At 32.6% G+C, this 17,547-nt stretch overlaps 1 protein-coding gene across 1 annotated transcript in view; it reads left to right on the top strand.

Annotated features, from left to right (window-relative positions):
• The window catches only part of NPHP3 (nephrocystin 3), a gene marked incomplete at its 5' end in the record, with an annotated part of 1,580,737 nt that overhangs the window by 789,095 nt on the left and 774,095 nt on the right, over positions 1-17,547 (top strand). Inside the window, 2 exons of the mRNA XM_044060401.1 lie at positions 11,331-11,469; positions 14,227-14,391. Coding sequence (XP_043916336.1) covers positions 11,331-11,469; positions 14,227-14,391 — 304 coding nt within the window. The remainder of the gene's footprint in view (positions 1-11,330; positions 11,470-14,226; positions 14,392-17,547) is intronic.

The following is a 17,547-nucleotide window of genomic DNA, read 5'->3' as shown; positions in this document are numbered from 1 at the left end:
TGTAAACGAAGAACAGACAACATATACACAAATGTTTTTTCTCATCTCCCTTTTTTATTAATAGTATATTTAGTTCACCTCATTGTTGCATCATAGGAATTGAAAATTTTTAATCATAGTTACTGTGGCTTACTGACTTCACTACACTTCAAATTCCCATTTTAAAAGTAACATAGATATCCATATTTTTAAATGTGGAAAAAACAGAGTCACTATAAACAGAGTTCCGTTACTGGGTTCTGACAGTGCTGTTTTTTTGAAATATTCATATGCACTAGTTAAAGCTTCCCTTGTCTGCTATGAAAGATTTAAGGTGGAAATAGTCAGTTAAGGAATCCCCTGCTTCTCTGTTGTTAAGGTAGTGCTTTTAGTATGATATCAGTTGCACAAGCAGTATATTTTAAGCTTATTTAACATTAACATGGTCTTTGGATTATTAAAATCTACAAACCCTGACTTCTTTTAAATAAATAAAAAGAATAGGTGTGAAATCAGTAACAGAGTAGCTGTTTTTCATGTAGGTAACACAAAAAAGAATTTACAGTAACATTGAATAACATCCAAGTAATAGAAGCATTACAGACTACATTGTTATACTTGAAGTAAACACAGTCCTTTCTTACTTCTGAATTATTCCTACCTAGGCTATAAGATACACAATGCTATGGTGATCCAGTAAAATGACATGTCTGATAGTTTTGTAAGCATCTGTTACAGCGTTGCAAGTGTAAATAGGAAAATGTGAGAGATGCACACAGCTGTAGTTGTGACATACTTCTGTGCACATAATAAGTATAATTAAGACAGGTTTTAGACATATTATACTGAATACTTCATTAACCTGGTAACAGAAATCATCTAATTTCAGAAGCCACAAAGGGACTTATTACCTTGTACTTATAACTCCTGCTTATTTGAATGTAGTGTGCACATTGCTTTATTAGATAACATAGTAAACCCTGTACTGTGCAGTGTTATTTTCCTCTGCTCACACTGCCTAGACATGTTCAATTGAATTGAATAAGTAGTAACCAAATAGTGAATACAGTAGATAGTAAATTACTGATTACTCTCCTCACCCTTTAGTGCTTTCTGATCTTTGGTAAGTGGGGTTCAACTTTCAGTAAAGTGGCAAAGATGCTGGTAATTAGCCAAAATTCTTACACCAATATGCAAGTAGTTGTTTAACTGCACTACTAAATTGTGTGGGCATGTGTACTTATTTTCTATGATTAACAGTTAATTTATTCCCAGCAAAACTTTAAGCCATGGTTCTATAACTCATAAAACTGGCATCTCAGACAGTCTTGCGAGTGCCTGTTGATGTATTGTGGGAGTTGCTTGATGACGGGGAAGTACTGGGAAACCTATAGTAAAATTGCACATAAAATAGCTTAACGTAGTTTAGATGTCATTCATTCTACCAAGAATTGTTTGAATTACACATTTACAGACCTAGGTTCCTAAGAAACGCAAATCCTAAATGATATTCTGTATACTACACATCTGGTTTAGACAGGGATTTATAACATAAACTACCTTTAATCCTTCAGACATTAGTTGTATAGCTGACTGTTATGCAGCTGATATTTTTATTGAATATTGACAACTGTTGTGAGATGGTTGGTAAAATGAGTTCACCTTGGAATTTCATCTTTATTTCTTTAAAGTAAAGGCCCCATGAGAAAATGTCTTCATGGTCTGCTTTTGCTACTGCTTCAAGTAGTAAAATAAGGCAGATTTGTAAATTGTAATTTTTGTTAGGGAATTCAAGTAAAACACTAGTTAAATAGATATGAGACAGATTTCTTAAGGCACTGTTCAGCTTAATAGGTTTTGTATTTTTTTTAGTGTCATTACTTTTAACAATTTAATAACAAAGAAGGGAGTCTGCCTACTCTTGTATCTTGCTGCATGACATAGTCTTTGATAAACACTCTATTATAAAGGTTCTAAGGAACTGTGGCTGTGCAGAACAGCTTCAGTAATGCTCTGCCTTGACTAGCATTTTGTTCAATATTCTGTGATATTCTCATAATATGAATTGATATTACTATGCATTGGTGTAAAGAAGTTTATAAGTTGCTCACCCACATGGCCACTTATCAGGGCAAATTGCCTCTGTTTCATCATCAATGAGTGATCACTATGGTCTAATGCTGTCTTCATTTTTTCTTTTAATTTGTCACAACTACATTCATGGGTGGACATAAACTGAATCTGGTCATGCTTTCATTTTCTCTAATTGAAAACGTGAGTGATACGTAGAGATTTATAACGTGTATTGTTCACTCAAACATATTTACATTATCATTTCTAGTGAACACAACTCTAAGGGTTCATTCTAAGGACTACATAGTTTTTGTAGTATGATTCAAGTGTTATGAATAGACCTGTCTGTATTTATCTTCACTTATTGATACGTTTCTAAATCTACTTCACTCAGTTATAATATATTTTTAGTATGTAGGAGAGTGTTTATCTGACAATCATTAGTATATTGATCATATCAGAATATTGGAGACTGTTAATATGTATATATACTACTCTCAGGCTAAAGAGAACTAATGTTAAGCCACATTTACTGTGTTATAAATGAGATTTTACTTTATGAATGTGTAAGTAGTGTATGATAGGATGATTATATTCTGAAAAATAAGTCTAATCTAAAATTAAATTGTATTACCAAATCAATACTCATTTCCATACATTGTTAATTCATTATTAATAGATATATAGAGAAAATAATAATAAATATTGTTAAATCTCCAAGATAAGAGAAAAAGTGCACTGGAGCTCGAAAGGGGTTCGTTTTTTTTTTCTTTCTTTTTTCATGAGGGAAGATATGATAGGCAGACTGTTAGATTTCTTGTCATCTAGCAGATTGGAAGTGTATTTCACTTCATGAACATTAGAGGGTTTACAAACATTTATATACTTGTTATACAAGTAATTTTGGCATTTTTATTTTTCTTTTTTTATTGGCCTGAGCTAAACTCTATTTTATTTGACCAAAATTAAAATATTGACTACAATGAGAATTATTAACACAGTAGTTACACATTTTACATTGGGTGTGGTATTACAAAATATAATACAAAACAAATGTGATGTAAAGTTAAATACTGAGAATGGACTTGACTGTTTTATCCTTAAACACTAACAGTCTAAACAATCCAAGGAAAAGTTCTAATTATAGGTTCATAGGTTGGTACTGGGCTATCTGCTCGAAGGCATACATTAGCCCAGTCACATTGTGCGGTATTCACCGCCCCTTTAGTAGTTCCCTAGACCCTTGTACTAGCAGCTAGTACCCTTGGCCCCTATCTAGTAGTGCTGTTGGTGTAATCCCCGGTGTGAACTTTCTGTTATCCATCCACTCATCAAGGTTCCTCTTGAAGAGTGATAGTGAGGGGCTCTGTCTTATGTAGATCGGGACCCTTTTCCATAGTAAGGGAAGTCTCTGCGAAGGGAATCTATCCCTCCAGCATGTTCTATTCATTGTTGTGTTGAGGTTTATATCCCTAGAGCATGCAGCTTGAGTAGATTTGGTTTTGCTAAGATGGAGCATGTTCAACAATTCTGGGTTGGACATGGCTCTGTACGTTAGACAGAGATCGCCTCTGAGAAAGCGGTATGCAGCAGGGAACAGTCTTGGCTTTTTCAATCGTGCTGCATAGGGCAACTGTTTGAGGCCAGTAATCCTCTTGGTTGGGTACCTCTGTGGTCTCTCCAGCTGCTGGAGATGTCTAGCCAGGTACATTCCAATTGGTGCATTGTACTCAATAATGGGTCTGATGAGGGAAGAATTCATTAAGATGTAAGAAATTTAATAAAGTACAAGTAGTATTTCTTCAAGAGACTCACTTCAAAACAAATGATACCTTTAGCTGGAATCCTAATGAATATATGATCTTATCTCACTCTTCATATAAGAAAAAGACTAGGGGAACTTTAATTTTATGGGAAATAAATTTCACTATGCCTCAAATCATTTACAGATATGAAGATAAAGGGAGACTCCTAGCCATAGTAGTAGCAAAATATAACAATAGACTCTGGACATTAGTAAATATATATATATATATATATATATATATATATATATATATATATATATATATATAGGTTTCCAAGTATTGGGTTGGGACAGTAAGAAAACACATGGATCTAATAACTAGAGTATATAAAGGAAATTTGATTTTGGGAGGTGACTCTAATTGTATATTGGATAAATCAGAGACCACAAGCAAAAGAAATTTACGTGTAAGTTTTATAGGGAAGCTACTTAAAAATGGGAAGAAAGTTTAAATCTGATTTGATGCATTTAGTTATAAGGAGAACAATTCATTATTATTTTCACACCAAGACCACAGATTTGGGACACATATAAAAGAATTGATAAAATCTTCATATCTCGAGCTAAATTCAAAAATAAAATTTTCCATAATCCCTTGTCCCTTTTCAGACCATAATTCATTAATTCTCAAAATACATACAAATTATAAGAAATACATTTTTATGTCAAGAATTCCAGCTTACATTACAGAATTAAAATAATTTAAAGCTTGGTTAGATTCCAAAGTACAATTCTTTTTAGATATAAACTACACTACTGAAGTAATGTAATTAATCTTTGGGATACCTTGAAAGCCTTTCTAGGAAAAATTCTTTTATGGTATAAAAACAAACTAAAAGATTGGGAATCAGAATTATGTAATATCCAAAAACAAATAACAGATCTCACTATTAATTCATCTACTTACACACAAAATTTTCATACAAAAGCATTGGAAGACTTAAAAGATATAATGAAATCCTAACTCACAAAACTAATATAGCTGTAGAAAGTTTAAAACGTAGTTCCTATGCAGTATCACCCAAACATATGCATAATTTAGCAATAAGATTAAAAAAACATTCGATTGAAAATAATATTACAAGTTTTATACATGAAGGAAGTGAAAAAAACAAAAAGGTTTCTGATATAAATGATATACCAGATGCATTTAAACATTATTTCTCTGACCGTTATAATGATACTTTGCATATAAGTAATACATCAAACTTAGACCTGAAATTAGTAATGGTAAAGGCAATACCAGAAAAGTTAAACATTCAAAAACAAATATCTCTAAAAGGAATTACTCAAAAAATTAAGGAAAGTAGAAGTAATAAAACACCAGGAATTGATGGAATAATTAGTGAATTGTGTAAGATAGTTCCATCTTCAGTAATATCATTGTTTTACAAAACTTTGAATGAAATTCTAGAGCAAAACACAACTCCACTTTCATGGAAATACTCCTTAATTACACCCATTATAAAAGAAAACAAAGACCCTTTACAGTGTAAATCTTATAGGCCAATATATAGTTACTTAATGATTATAAAATCTTTGTCAATATTGGTAGAATTAAAAAATCATTGACACACACAAATGAGGATCATATGGGATTAATTTATAAAAGACACACGTATGACAATATACAAAGAATTCTAACACTCATAGATTTTCTAACCAGAAACAACCAAGAAGCTCTAATAGTAGCTTTGGATATAGAAAAAAGCCTTGAGCTGGGATTTTCTTTTTAAGGCTTTAGAATTGTTTGAATTTCCTACTAATTGTATTACGCTAATAAAGAATATTTATAAAAACAATTTGGCTTATGTAAAACTTGGGCCATTTACCTCACAGGCTATTGAAATAACCAGAGGTACAAAGCAGGGATGTCTGATGTCTCCCATCCTTTTTTCCTTAGGAATTGAATTATTTGCCTCATTAGTATGCCATAACTATAATATATCAGGCGTAGATGTATATGGTCAACTCAATTCAAAAATTATTTGCTGCTGATGTTTTACTCACGTTATCTGTCTTGGAGAAATCAGTAGAAAAACTAGATGAAATAGTGGAAAGGTTTTATATTTTCGGCCTTTGATTTAACAAGGGAAAATCTAATTATATACATTTGAATGAAAAGAGAGAATTGTTCTTAACTTCAGGTTGTGTGATAGGAAAACAAGTTCCCGTAATAAAATATTTAGGAATAACACTGTGATAATTTGGAATCTACATTAGCCACAAATTATAGCAACATAATTAATAAATTAAAAATAAACTGGAATAAAATGTTCTTGAGATATGAAAACATGTTACAAATAATAAAAATGACAATGCTTCCGAAAATTAATTACATTGCACAAGTTATTCCTATAGCGCCTAACAAGAAAATCTTGAAAGAAATAAATACAATTCTATTAAACTTTCTTTGGTATCCAAAAATAAATAGAATAGCCTAACACATCATATTAGATCTTGGGAAATGGGTGGAATTAAACTTCCAGATCTAGAATCATACATAAAAGCTTCCATATTAAGAACTATCATTAATTGGATAGAGCCTAATTATTCTTCAACATGGAAAACATTGCACACTTTTTTATTTTTCTAAATGAAAATAAAATAATTAAAAATTGTATATTAAGTGAACAAAATAATAGGATGTGGCACATATTGACTGTTAATATTCAATATAATATAACAAAACCAACAAACTTATATAAATATTTACAATTTATTCAGAAGATTTATATATACTAACACCAATATTAAGATTTGGCTAGACTTGATAATACCCTTTAGTTCTACAAAGAATTTATTTAATAAAATTCATAATGTTATTTTAACTAGATGGGAGGAGAAAAACTTCACTTGTTGGCAACATTGTATAGAGAATCAAGTAGTATTAGACATCCAACAAATTCACAATAAATATGACATTCCATCATCAGATTGGTTGATACTACAAAACATATATGTTAAGGATCTTAATAGTAAAATTATTAATTCTCCTATAAAACTAGTCCAAATTTGATAAGTCTAATATCTGAAGTTATTTACGAAAATTATAATTGGACGAATCTAATTTCAAAATTATACAAAATATTGATAACATATAAAACTAACCCTAATGCAAGATATTGAAATTTCATAGCAAAAGGATGTTGCACTAATCTACCAATTGAGAGTAAAACAAATCTTTTATGTTCTGTTAAATTAACATTTAATTTGCAAGTATGGAAAATATTTATATGGAAATATATTCACAGGGCATTTATTACACCTTATAAACTAGCGAAATTCAATTCACTTGATTAATCTATCTGTTGGAGATGTTCTTTAAACTGTAAAGCTGATTGGTCTCATATTTTTTGATTGTATTAATATAAAAAAATTCTGGGAAGAAATTATTTTTCTGCAAGCTATATTCACAGATACCTTTATTTTAACCAAATCTTTAGTCCTCTTAAATGTTAATGATACTGTTGGAGTGAATAAATAAGATTTGTACCTACTTTGGTCCATACTAGCTGTGACAAGGAAATGTATAACTAGAAAGTGGAAGTCTTCACAAGAACCTACTCTGGAAGAATTCTTGAGATTGATGGAAGAAACAGCAACATTAGAAATCAAGGTGAAGGAATCGAGAATTTCACCTAAAATATGGACAAACAATCCTTGGGAAAAAATGTTAACTCTTATTGAGACATTAAAAATTAACCCTAAGTAATTAATGTGTGACTTTATACTTTATTAATTGAATATTATAAATTTTTGTTACTAATTTCATATATTTTATTAATTTTTTCTCTCTCCTTTGTTCAGGTCAATTGTACATAGTGTATATAAAGGTTTATAATACTTGCTTAGTGATGATTGTATTGTTAAACATTATATTATTTGGAAAATAAAAAATTATTTGAAAAAAGAGAAATTTATTCAGAATAAAAGTTAATTTTATTCTGAATAAATTTATTTTTATCTAGCTGTGTTGGTCCTGCACTTTTTTGTTTTATTTATCTACTGTTTTAAAGAGGTTTGCATGGCTGCATTTTCAGAACCTCTCAGATGATGATAAAATAAAAATTTAAATTCTGCTTTGAAAAAAAAGTTACTAGAGAATGGCAATGAAAAGCTAAACCAGCTGCATTTATGTTACTGGATATTATAAAAGAGATAAAATAATAGGAAGTGGAAGCTAAGACAAAGGGAAGGAGCAAATTGCAGAGAAATAAATGGTATTTGTAGTAGTAATATGTGTAGAATAATGGTTAGAAGGATGAGTGAGGTTTAAGAGAAGGCAGGAAATGAGCAATTTATGTAATGGTGGACCGAATGACAATTTATTATAAAGAAAGAAAACATAATGTATGTTTCCTTTCTGTTAATATATGTATACCTATTTCTTAAGTGATAATTTAGTAAAAGAACAGCAAACTAAGTCATATGAATTAAACACTGATCATAATCACATCTGCATAAGAAGATGCAGCATTGCATACTTTTAGGAAGTGTAAAGGTGAGATTGTTGGTCTGTTTAAGTAATATTATTCAGACTAGGGGCTTTATATGCATGCAGGAGAGGGACTGTAGAATACATGTAGTAAGGAAGCTGCATTAGATAGTGGTAAATGATTTTAGATGGAGTGAATTATATAATTTAAGAAAGGCTAGAACCTTTGACCCTAATGGATTACATAATGATAAAAACAAATAAATATTAATGGTATGAACAGTGGCAACAAAACAGATATTAAAATATTTAAAATTAAATAAAGCTGATGTGGTATTTTTACAAAAAGGTTACTTAACTGAGCAAGATAATAAATTGAATTATTTAAAAACTATGAAACAAAAGCAATCTTTTCTTTTAGAAAAAAATGTCATACTATGTAGGAAAATGAATTTAATATCAGCAATATTAAATATTCTGATTCAAAAGGTTTGATAGTGAAAAATAAATATTGAAAACGGCTGTTTAATAAATATGTATTGGTTTCTGTGAATGGTTGAAAGCTAAAGAATCTCGAAAACTTATTGAGCAAATTTGAAGATAGTTCTTAAGGGAAGGTTTTGTGCTTTATGTAAATAAATACATCTGTCAAAAAACAAGAATAACAGCTGTAGCTAAAGTACTGAAGACATGGGCAGAAATATTGATTATTAAGAATGTTAGAATTTTAGACAGAATTATTCCCTGTCCTTTGTATGATCATAGCGCAATTGGTTTTAACATAATGATAAGCAATAGGGAAAGGTATAATTTTTTATGAGAACCCCTGCATCATAAAACAAAAAGATTTTCAAGGATTGTTACTGAAAGAATATTATGACTGCATAACCTATAATAATAAAAGATAAATGAATGATATGGTTATGTGGGATTCCTTTCAAAATTCTTTATCAGATAAGGTTAAAAATGGTATAACAGGAAATATAAAGAGTGAGATAAATATATTGTGGATGTTCAAGAAACATTGCATCAATCTAAACTGCAGGTTCAGAATAGACAAAGTAATAGTGTCCATGTAGTAAAACCTTTAATAGTTATCAATAATTTAACCGCATGTCTAAAATAGTGTTAGAGAAAGTTAAACTCGGTTCTTAGGCTGTATCACAAGAAGGTTTACACAGATTAGCTAACATATCTAAACAAATTAGAAAAGCAAACCAAATGAAAAAAAAATATGCTACATAAAGATTCAAAGAAGAAAAACTTGAGATGTTGAAGAAATACTAGAAGCCTTAAAAATATTAAGAAAAAAAAATCAAGCTTCTAATGTAAGGTCGTAAAGAGGGATATCTTAGAAAAATATGTGAATGACTATATAAAATCCAAACTGATATCTCAACTGAAGACAAAACCATGGAGATCTATATCCATTAGTACAATAAAACATTGAATTAAGAACATAAAACTCAGTAAGGTTCATAGAATTCATGGTATTATTCCAGAGATATCCAGCGTATTACCTCAAATCTTATTCCGTTGTTAAAAATGTGTATACGTTGATAAAAACCTCTTGCCAAATAGCCCAGTCTTGAAAGTATTCATTAATTACAATCATCTTAAAACAAGATAAGGATCCAGAAATGTTTTAATCATACAGGCATATTTCGCTTTTTGAATATAGATTATAAAATTGCACTTCCATTTTCATAAATAGATTTAAGAAGTCTGTACTGGAAGTTATTCATAATGATCAGACTTATTTTGTAGTCAAGGGATGAGTATAAAATAATAAAAGGATTGCAACTTAATATATTATGCAGGAATAAAAAATAAGCGAGTTTTGATTTCATTGGGTTTGGAAAAAACATTTGACTCAAATTGGAAATATTTATTCAAAGTACTACAACACTATGACTTTTCTTGAAAATTTATTGAAATGCATAGCATATTGTATATGTAGGTTCCAAAGCATGTTAAAATTGGTTTTCCTTTCCAATCTATCAGTTTAACTTAGAGCACAAAACATGGATGTCCCCTTTCTTCCCTGATTTCTGCACCTGCCATTGAGCCTTTTGTGAATCTATTAGATCAGATCCAAATACTGAATGGTTTGATAGAAATGGTTGATACCAATGAAAAATTGCATTGTTTGCAGACATAGTGTTAACCATAAGTGGTGTAAATAATTCTTCATGCAGTTTAATTAAATCTATTGAACTATTTATTTTTTTAATTAAAAATAAATACAAAAATATCAGATTGCATCCCAAGACCATTTCATTGATATTCAGTAACTTTGACAACGGGAAAGAAACTGAGAAACAGGCAGAAAGGAACAATAGGATGCTGGTGATAGCCTGGGGAAATTTTCACATGCTTAGCAGTTCTGACTCCAGGGCATCTGTCTTTTTAGTTTATTTTAGAATGCTACAGTATCCAGTATATTATGTATGTTGCATACCATGTCATGAGTGTATGTTTCTTGTGTTTTTTCCTCTGAACTTGTGAGATTTACACTATTTTGGTCTCAAGATATGGAACACTGTTTTGCTTCTTAAGCATGAAGAACAATTGTTAAAGTTCATAGTTTTACATTATCTTTTTAATTTTATTAAAATACTATCCTGCAGGTATAACCTTTATAAAAAGCATACTTCTCATAACTACCTGCTAGCATTGTAATGATAATTTTGTTCTTCAGTATTTCCACTTCTAGTTTCTAAGCAGCAGTTTTGGTCATAGGGTGTGAACATTGATCTTCGTTTGCAGTATGGCACTTGTACTGTTTTGTTTGTATGGAAAGATCCTAATTAAAAGTATAGAAGGAATACGTACAGAGGTCTAAGAGCTTCAGTAAAATGAAGTAATCAAGCATCAGTAATACTTCCTTAGTTAAAATGACATACAATGGCAAAACTTACTGTAATTGTGTATCTTCAGGGTAAAATGCTCTTTAGACACATTTCTGAGATTATTTAATCAGATATTTTGATATATATTATCTTTTATTTCACTTTTGTCTCTTTTGAACAGTATCCAAGGTGCAGGAAATATTAATGACTTACTACAGGCCTATTTCCAGTGCCAGGACACAGTGTCACTGTATAAGCTAGTATTCAAGTCTGTGCTGGAATCTTTGCCAAATGAGCATGACAAACTCTTAATGAAAGAGGTAAGCTGCAGAAACTGTAAGTATGACTAAATCAGAATTCTTTTGCACGATCATGGAAATCCATAAGTGCAACTTAAAACTCAAATGTAGACCATGTATTTCATGTAATCATTTGAAATTATGACATAATACAGATGTGAACCTCAAAAGAAAGAGAGTAGTTGTGCAAGAACACATTGCAGTACCCATAGTATATCCTTTACTCAATGATGCAGTGACCTCTGGGTCAGTGTATAGCAGGTACGTGGGGAGAAAATCTCCCCACTTACTGGGAGGTGAAGGAGGATCTTTTCTACACGTGTGTATGTGTGTATATATACATATCTATCTATCTATCTATATATATATATATATATATATATATATATATATATATATATATATATATACACATGTGTGTGTGTATGTATATATACACATACACAGTGGATATAAAAAGTGTACACACCCCTGTTAAAATGTCAGGTTTTTGTGATATAAAAAAAATGAGACCACAATAAATCATTTCAAAACTTTTCCCACCTTTAATGTGATATATATCCTGTACAATTCATTTGAAAAACAAATGTTAGGGGGAAAAATATAAAAAAACGTATGATAAGCTGGTTGCATAAGTGTGCACACCCTTAAACTAATACTTTGTTTAAGCACATTTTGATTTAATTTCGGCATTCAGTCTTCTTGGGTAGGAGTCTGTCAGCATGGCACATCTTGACTTGGCAACATTTGCCCACTCTTCCTTGCAGAAGTGCTCCAAATCTGTCAGATTGCAAGGGCATCTCTTGTGCACACCCCTCTTCAGATCACCCCACAGATTTTCTGTTGGATTTAGGTTTGGGTTCTGGCTGGGCCATTCCAAAGCTTCAATTTTCTTTTGGTGAAGCCATTCTTTTGTTAATTTGGATGTATGCTTGGTGTCATTGTCATGTTGAAAGGTGAAATTCCTCTTCATCTTCAGCTTTCTAGCAGATGCCTGAAGGTTTTAGGCCAAAGGTGACTGATATTTGAAACTGTTCATAATTCCCTCCACTTTGACTATAGCCCCAGTTCCAGCTGAGGAAAAGCAACCCCAAAGCACGATACTGCCACGACCATGCTTCACCGTGGGAATGGTGTTCTTTTGTTGAGAAGCGTTGTTTTTGAGCCAAACGTACCTTTTGTAATTGTGGCCAAAAAGTTCAACCTTGGTCTTATAAGACCATAACACATTTTCCCACATGCTTTTGGCAGACGTGATGTATCATTTTGCAAATTTTAGCCAGGCCTGAATGTTTTTCTGTGTAAGAAAAGGCTTCCGTCTTGCAACCCTACCCCATAGTCCAGACATACGGAGAATACCGGAGATTGTTGTCACGTGTAGTACACAATCAGTACTTGCTAGAAATTCCTGCAGCTCCTTCAGTGTTGCTGTAGGTCTTTTGGCAGCCTCCCTAACCAATTTTTGTCTTGTCTTTTCATCAATTTTGGTGGGACGTCTAGTTCTTTGCTATGTCACTGATACCTTTCAGCAATGAGATCCCTTTGATGGTTTGTAAGCTCTCTGCAAACCATGGCTTTTGCTGTAGCAGGCAATTGAGTAAATAAATGTCAGGAAAATCCTACTAGGACAGCTGAACTTTATTTGGGGTTAATCAGAGCTCTTTAATTGATGGCGGGTGTGTACCCAAGACGACTGAATGCTGTAATTAAATCAAAAGGTGATTCAACAAAGTATTAGTTTAAGGGTTTGCACACTTATGCAACCAGCTTATCATACATTTTTTTTTTTTTTTTTTTTTTTTCCCCAGATTTGTTTGTTGTTTTAATTGAATTATACGGGTTATAGGTCACATTAAAGTTGGGAAACGTTTTGAAATTATATATTGTGGTCTCATTTTTATATCACAAAAACCTGGCATTTTAACAGGGGTGTGTACATTTTTTTATATATATATATATATATATATATATATATATATATATATATATATATATATATATATATATATATATATATATATATATATATATATATTTAGCTTTGACAGCAAGTTTTGATGATTAATGTTTTTCCTTGTAATTCTTTCAGTTTTGGAGTTGCAAGACTCACAATTACAGCTACTGCAGTTAGAATAAGAAGCGTAACTATATTTCAGTGTAAAAATGAACAGTTCATTTTTTTCAGTGAGGAAGCAGTAACTTTCATTTTATTTTAACATTGCTGGCAGAGACATAGTTCTTCCTTTAAAAATAAATATTTTTGGCTCTCCCCAGGAATTCCTTCCATCTTCCTTGGTTCCCATTTAACCCTTGCTTTTTCCCATCTTTCAAACTGCATAAGCATCCATCCACGTCCTATGGGGGGACGCTCTTCTCTTTCCTGGGAAAATTTGCATTTTAGAAAACTCTGTCCCTTGTGGAAGGTAGATACAGAACACCTGAATGGTTGAATTGAAAGCAAAGTAGGAAATAAGTTTTGTCTTCTGCTGCTTTTCAGTAGTCATAAGAAATGCATGATTTACACTTCCAGACTCCCTAGCTGAAGCTTCTTCTGCGAATAGGCCATGTGATGAATTTCTACAAGTGTTGTTGTATTTTTACATAACACATTGTTGACAAAACCAGCTGTCTAAAATTGGGTAAAAGCCTTTACTTATGACATAGTGAATGCGTGATCTCTTGTGGTATGACTTAATCACTTCATGAATTATGCACATTTCCTGAACCTCTTGGCATATGATCATCTTCTAATGTATGTTGTCTTTTTTTTCCTTTCAGATTCTTTGTGTGATCTGTATAAGTCGGAATGGTGTAAGTGAATCAGAACTGATGGAACTGTATCCAGAACTTTCCTGGCTCACACTGGCCTCTCTTGTGCATAGTCTGCAGAGACTGTGTGTGCTAACATATGGTTGTGGACTTCTCAAGTTTCAGCATCTCCAGGTACTGTTGCAATGTAACCAAAGAGCAGTGTGTGCTGCTGTTTCCATTGCTTTAGCAGTATCTGAATTTTTATTTTAAAATATTATGCCTGATAAGTAACAAGAATTATGGGGTAATGTAATAGCCCATGACTGGGTGTGGGTATCACAGGATTATTCCATGGTTTAATCACAAGTGCATTTTTCTGAAGGCTATGAAGCATAAACCTCAAATGTCTGTCATTATTTAATGACTTCAACCCACAGTGGCATGCCACAAAACTAATTTTTTTGAGGGAAAAGACCAAAACTACAAGGCAAAAATCTGGATAATTGAGAGGTATGAGAGTCTGCCAAGTCTTTAGGAGTGACTGTGCATAAATACAAAAAAAAATCGGGTACATTTCTGTTTCTGTCGTTTTACATAATGTACCTGGTTTTACTTGTATTCTGCTCTGTCTTCTAAGTATATACCAATAGAAAAGTCTGACTGCTCAATGGTACTTCAGCGGCTGGACTTTTTTCTATTGGTTTATGCTCAGTTTACAACAGACCCACTGGTTGGGCTGTCCATTGAGCGTGCATGTTTTTGAATGGCAGTAAGTCGTTATTGTATAACTTATGTTTTATGACTTAGATTCCTTGTGTAGAACATACATATATATATATATATATATATATATATATATATATAGATATATATATACACACATATATATACACAGATTGTACATCGTTCTGTTGTCGCAGTTATACCTCACAGCTACTATCCCTTTTACTCCTTGTTTGCATTCCCACTAAGTGCCAACATTCATTTTCTCTTCAACATCCAATCTGTAAGCTTTTTGCACTTCTAAATACCCTTTGTGTCTGGTACTATTTCCTCTTTTCTAAGATGATTTCCTTTCTTTTAGGAGATTATGCTCCTTCCTCATCCATCCTTATTTTTTAGCTGGAAACCTTTGGAGGTCCCTTGGCTTTTTTCTTGTGTAGACAGATCATGTGCCCCTTTTCTTGTAAGAGTAGGTTTGCATCCTTTTCAATCTCTCTTAATACACTCCCTTCCATCCCTGTCAGTTCCTTATTAGCTTTTCTACGTGCTTTTTGAAATGTCATTACATTTATTTTGATATCAAAAATTTGATGCAGTATGTCAGTTATGTACTTAGCAATGATCTACAGAGTAGAATTACTTCCCCATCACTTACGTCTGTGTCCCTGGAGATGCTTTCCAGCATCCTGTTAGATATGAGCACAACCTTTTTATTCTGCTGTTGGGTGTATGTCCTAACTATGATCATAGCAACTAAGGTTTGTTCCTCCTTAGCTGTTTTGAGCTGGACTTTCCCCAAACCTGTATACCATACTGTATTAAACTTATTGCTACCAACAAGTAAATTTCGTATTTCTCACCATTTAACCTTAGTTGCTACCTTTCAACCCAGGTGTTTTAAGTCAAATGTTAAGCTGCATAAATTTGTGTTCACATGTATTTTGTTTGTCCACACACCTGTAACCAGCACATTGACTTAGCTGTCAGTGGTCCTTTGTCCTTGATTTGATGACTTTGAAGTGCAGCACTTGGAACATTTAGATTTTTGTTTTAACTGGGGTATTGGACTGATCCCAGTGGACCAATTTTACTCACAGCCTGTAGTTATATATAGCAAATGAACATGATAAAAATACAAAGTAAAATGGTAACAAACTAGGTATAATGCATATATAAAGAATTTATAAGTAAACAGCATAATGCATGCAGTAAAGGCCAGTTATATATGTGTTCTTTACATAGTTATTGACATTGAGTATAATAAATAATTAGCATAGGTGATTAAAAAATAAAAGCTACTTAGGTTATAACAACAGAAAAGTCACTTAATGTTTTTCTCTAATTATATGGGTGGGAAATAGTTGATTATGTAATTGGAGTGTTTTGAACACAGGTACAAGCAGATAAATATAATGCTGTCATTTCTTTTTTCCCAAAAATATTTTTATTTTGTTTTGTGTATAAACATACACAAATGTAATGCTGTCATTTCTCATATTCAGGCCTGAATAGCATTTTTCCATCATGAATGGAACTGTTCTTACTTTCTGAAATTAGATTTTGTGCAAGACATGAAAGTGTTCCATCTGTGTATCTTTTGACAGTTTTGAACTTCTCAGACATTATTTCAACATTGAAACTTCTTTTAAAGCAAGGCGTGTGAGAAGTTTGAATTAAATTCTTGAGTCAAGGGGGTTGATCTGATGTTAGTAGTAAAATGTTTTGCTATGAGGTTACTTAAGAGTTGGGTGGTCTTTTGAGAATGGGTGCAGTGTTAAGAGTGGAAATGGAGTTATGTGGTGTTGGATATGTTTAATTTGGAGGACAGTTGTGAGGACATGAGACTCCAGAGTGATTTATAGACACGTGTGAGGAAGAATGTCTGTCTTTTCAAGAGAAGGGTTCTGAACATCACTGTAAACTGCTACTACCTTTTGAGTTGGACAGAGGTCAGCTTGCATGGTACATATGCACACTGTTCCCATATTTTGTGATCCTTCAGTTCTATAATTAAAACTTACTTGAAATTGTGTATTGAGTTTGCAATTAAAAATGCAATTGTTAGCCTTCACCAGTGACATAGAGGGATAATGCCTGTGCAGTCCAAGAAAAATGAGTTTGACTGTTGCCTTGGGTGTTTACCAGCACAGGCATGGAGGATGTACATAACCTTCCTGTGGGGAGAGGACAGAGGTTTCTGCTAGGTTCATTCCACTGCTGTAATGACAGGGCATCATCAGGAAACCCATCATGATGCGGAGAGCTGATACCAGCAATATGTGGAAGTGGCTGCCCAAACTGGTGGTAGCAGACCTTGTTGGCACACGTGGAAGAGCACGCTTGAGTGGTCTATGGGACTAGTGAGGCTTCATCAGTAAAGCAAGTGCTCATACAACCACCAGGGATGGTGTTAGGTCATAAAAAAATGAAAAAAAAATTGCTGTCACTGCTAGGATGCCAGCAAGAACGCAAAGTACTGTCATGGCTGCCTGGATTATAGACCCACCTTAGGCGGCATAATATCTGATCAAGGTTCATAGGTTGTTACTAGGTTAACTACCACTAGGGCCCTTACAAGCATAGGTGCTCATTCCTAAACCGTTTGTATTCCAAGTATCATGGGGG

Source organism: Protopterus annectens, chromosome 2.part0, assembly GCF_019279795.1.
Source record: "Protopterus annectens isolate FY-2018-M chromosome 2.part0, PAN1.0, whole genome shotgun sequence".
Classification (NCBI taxonomy): domain Eukaryota; kingdom Metazoa; phylum Chordata; order Ceratodontiformes; family Protopteridae; genus Protopterus; species Protopterus annectens.
This window is presented reverse-complemented; position numbering and strand designations above follow the sequence as displayed.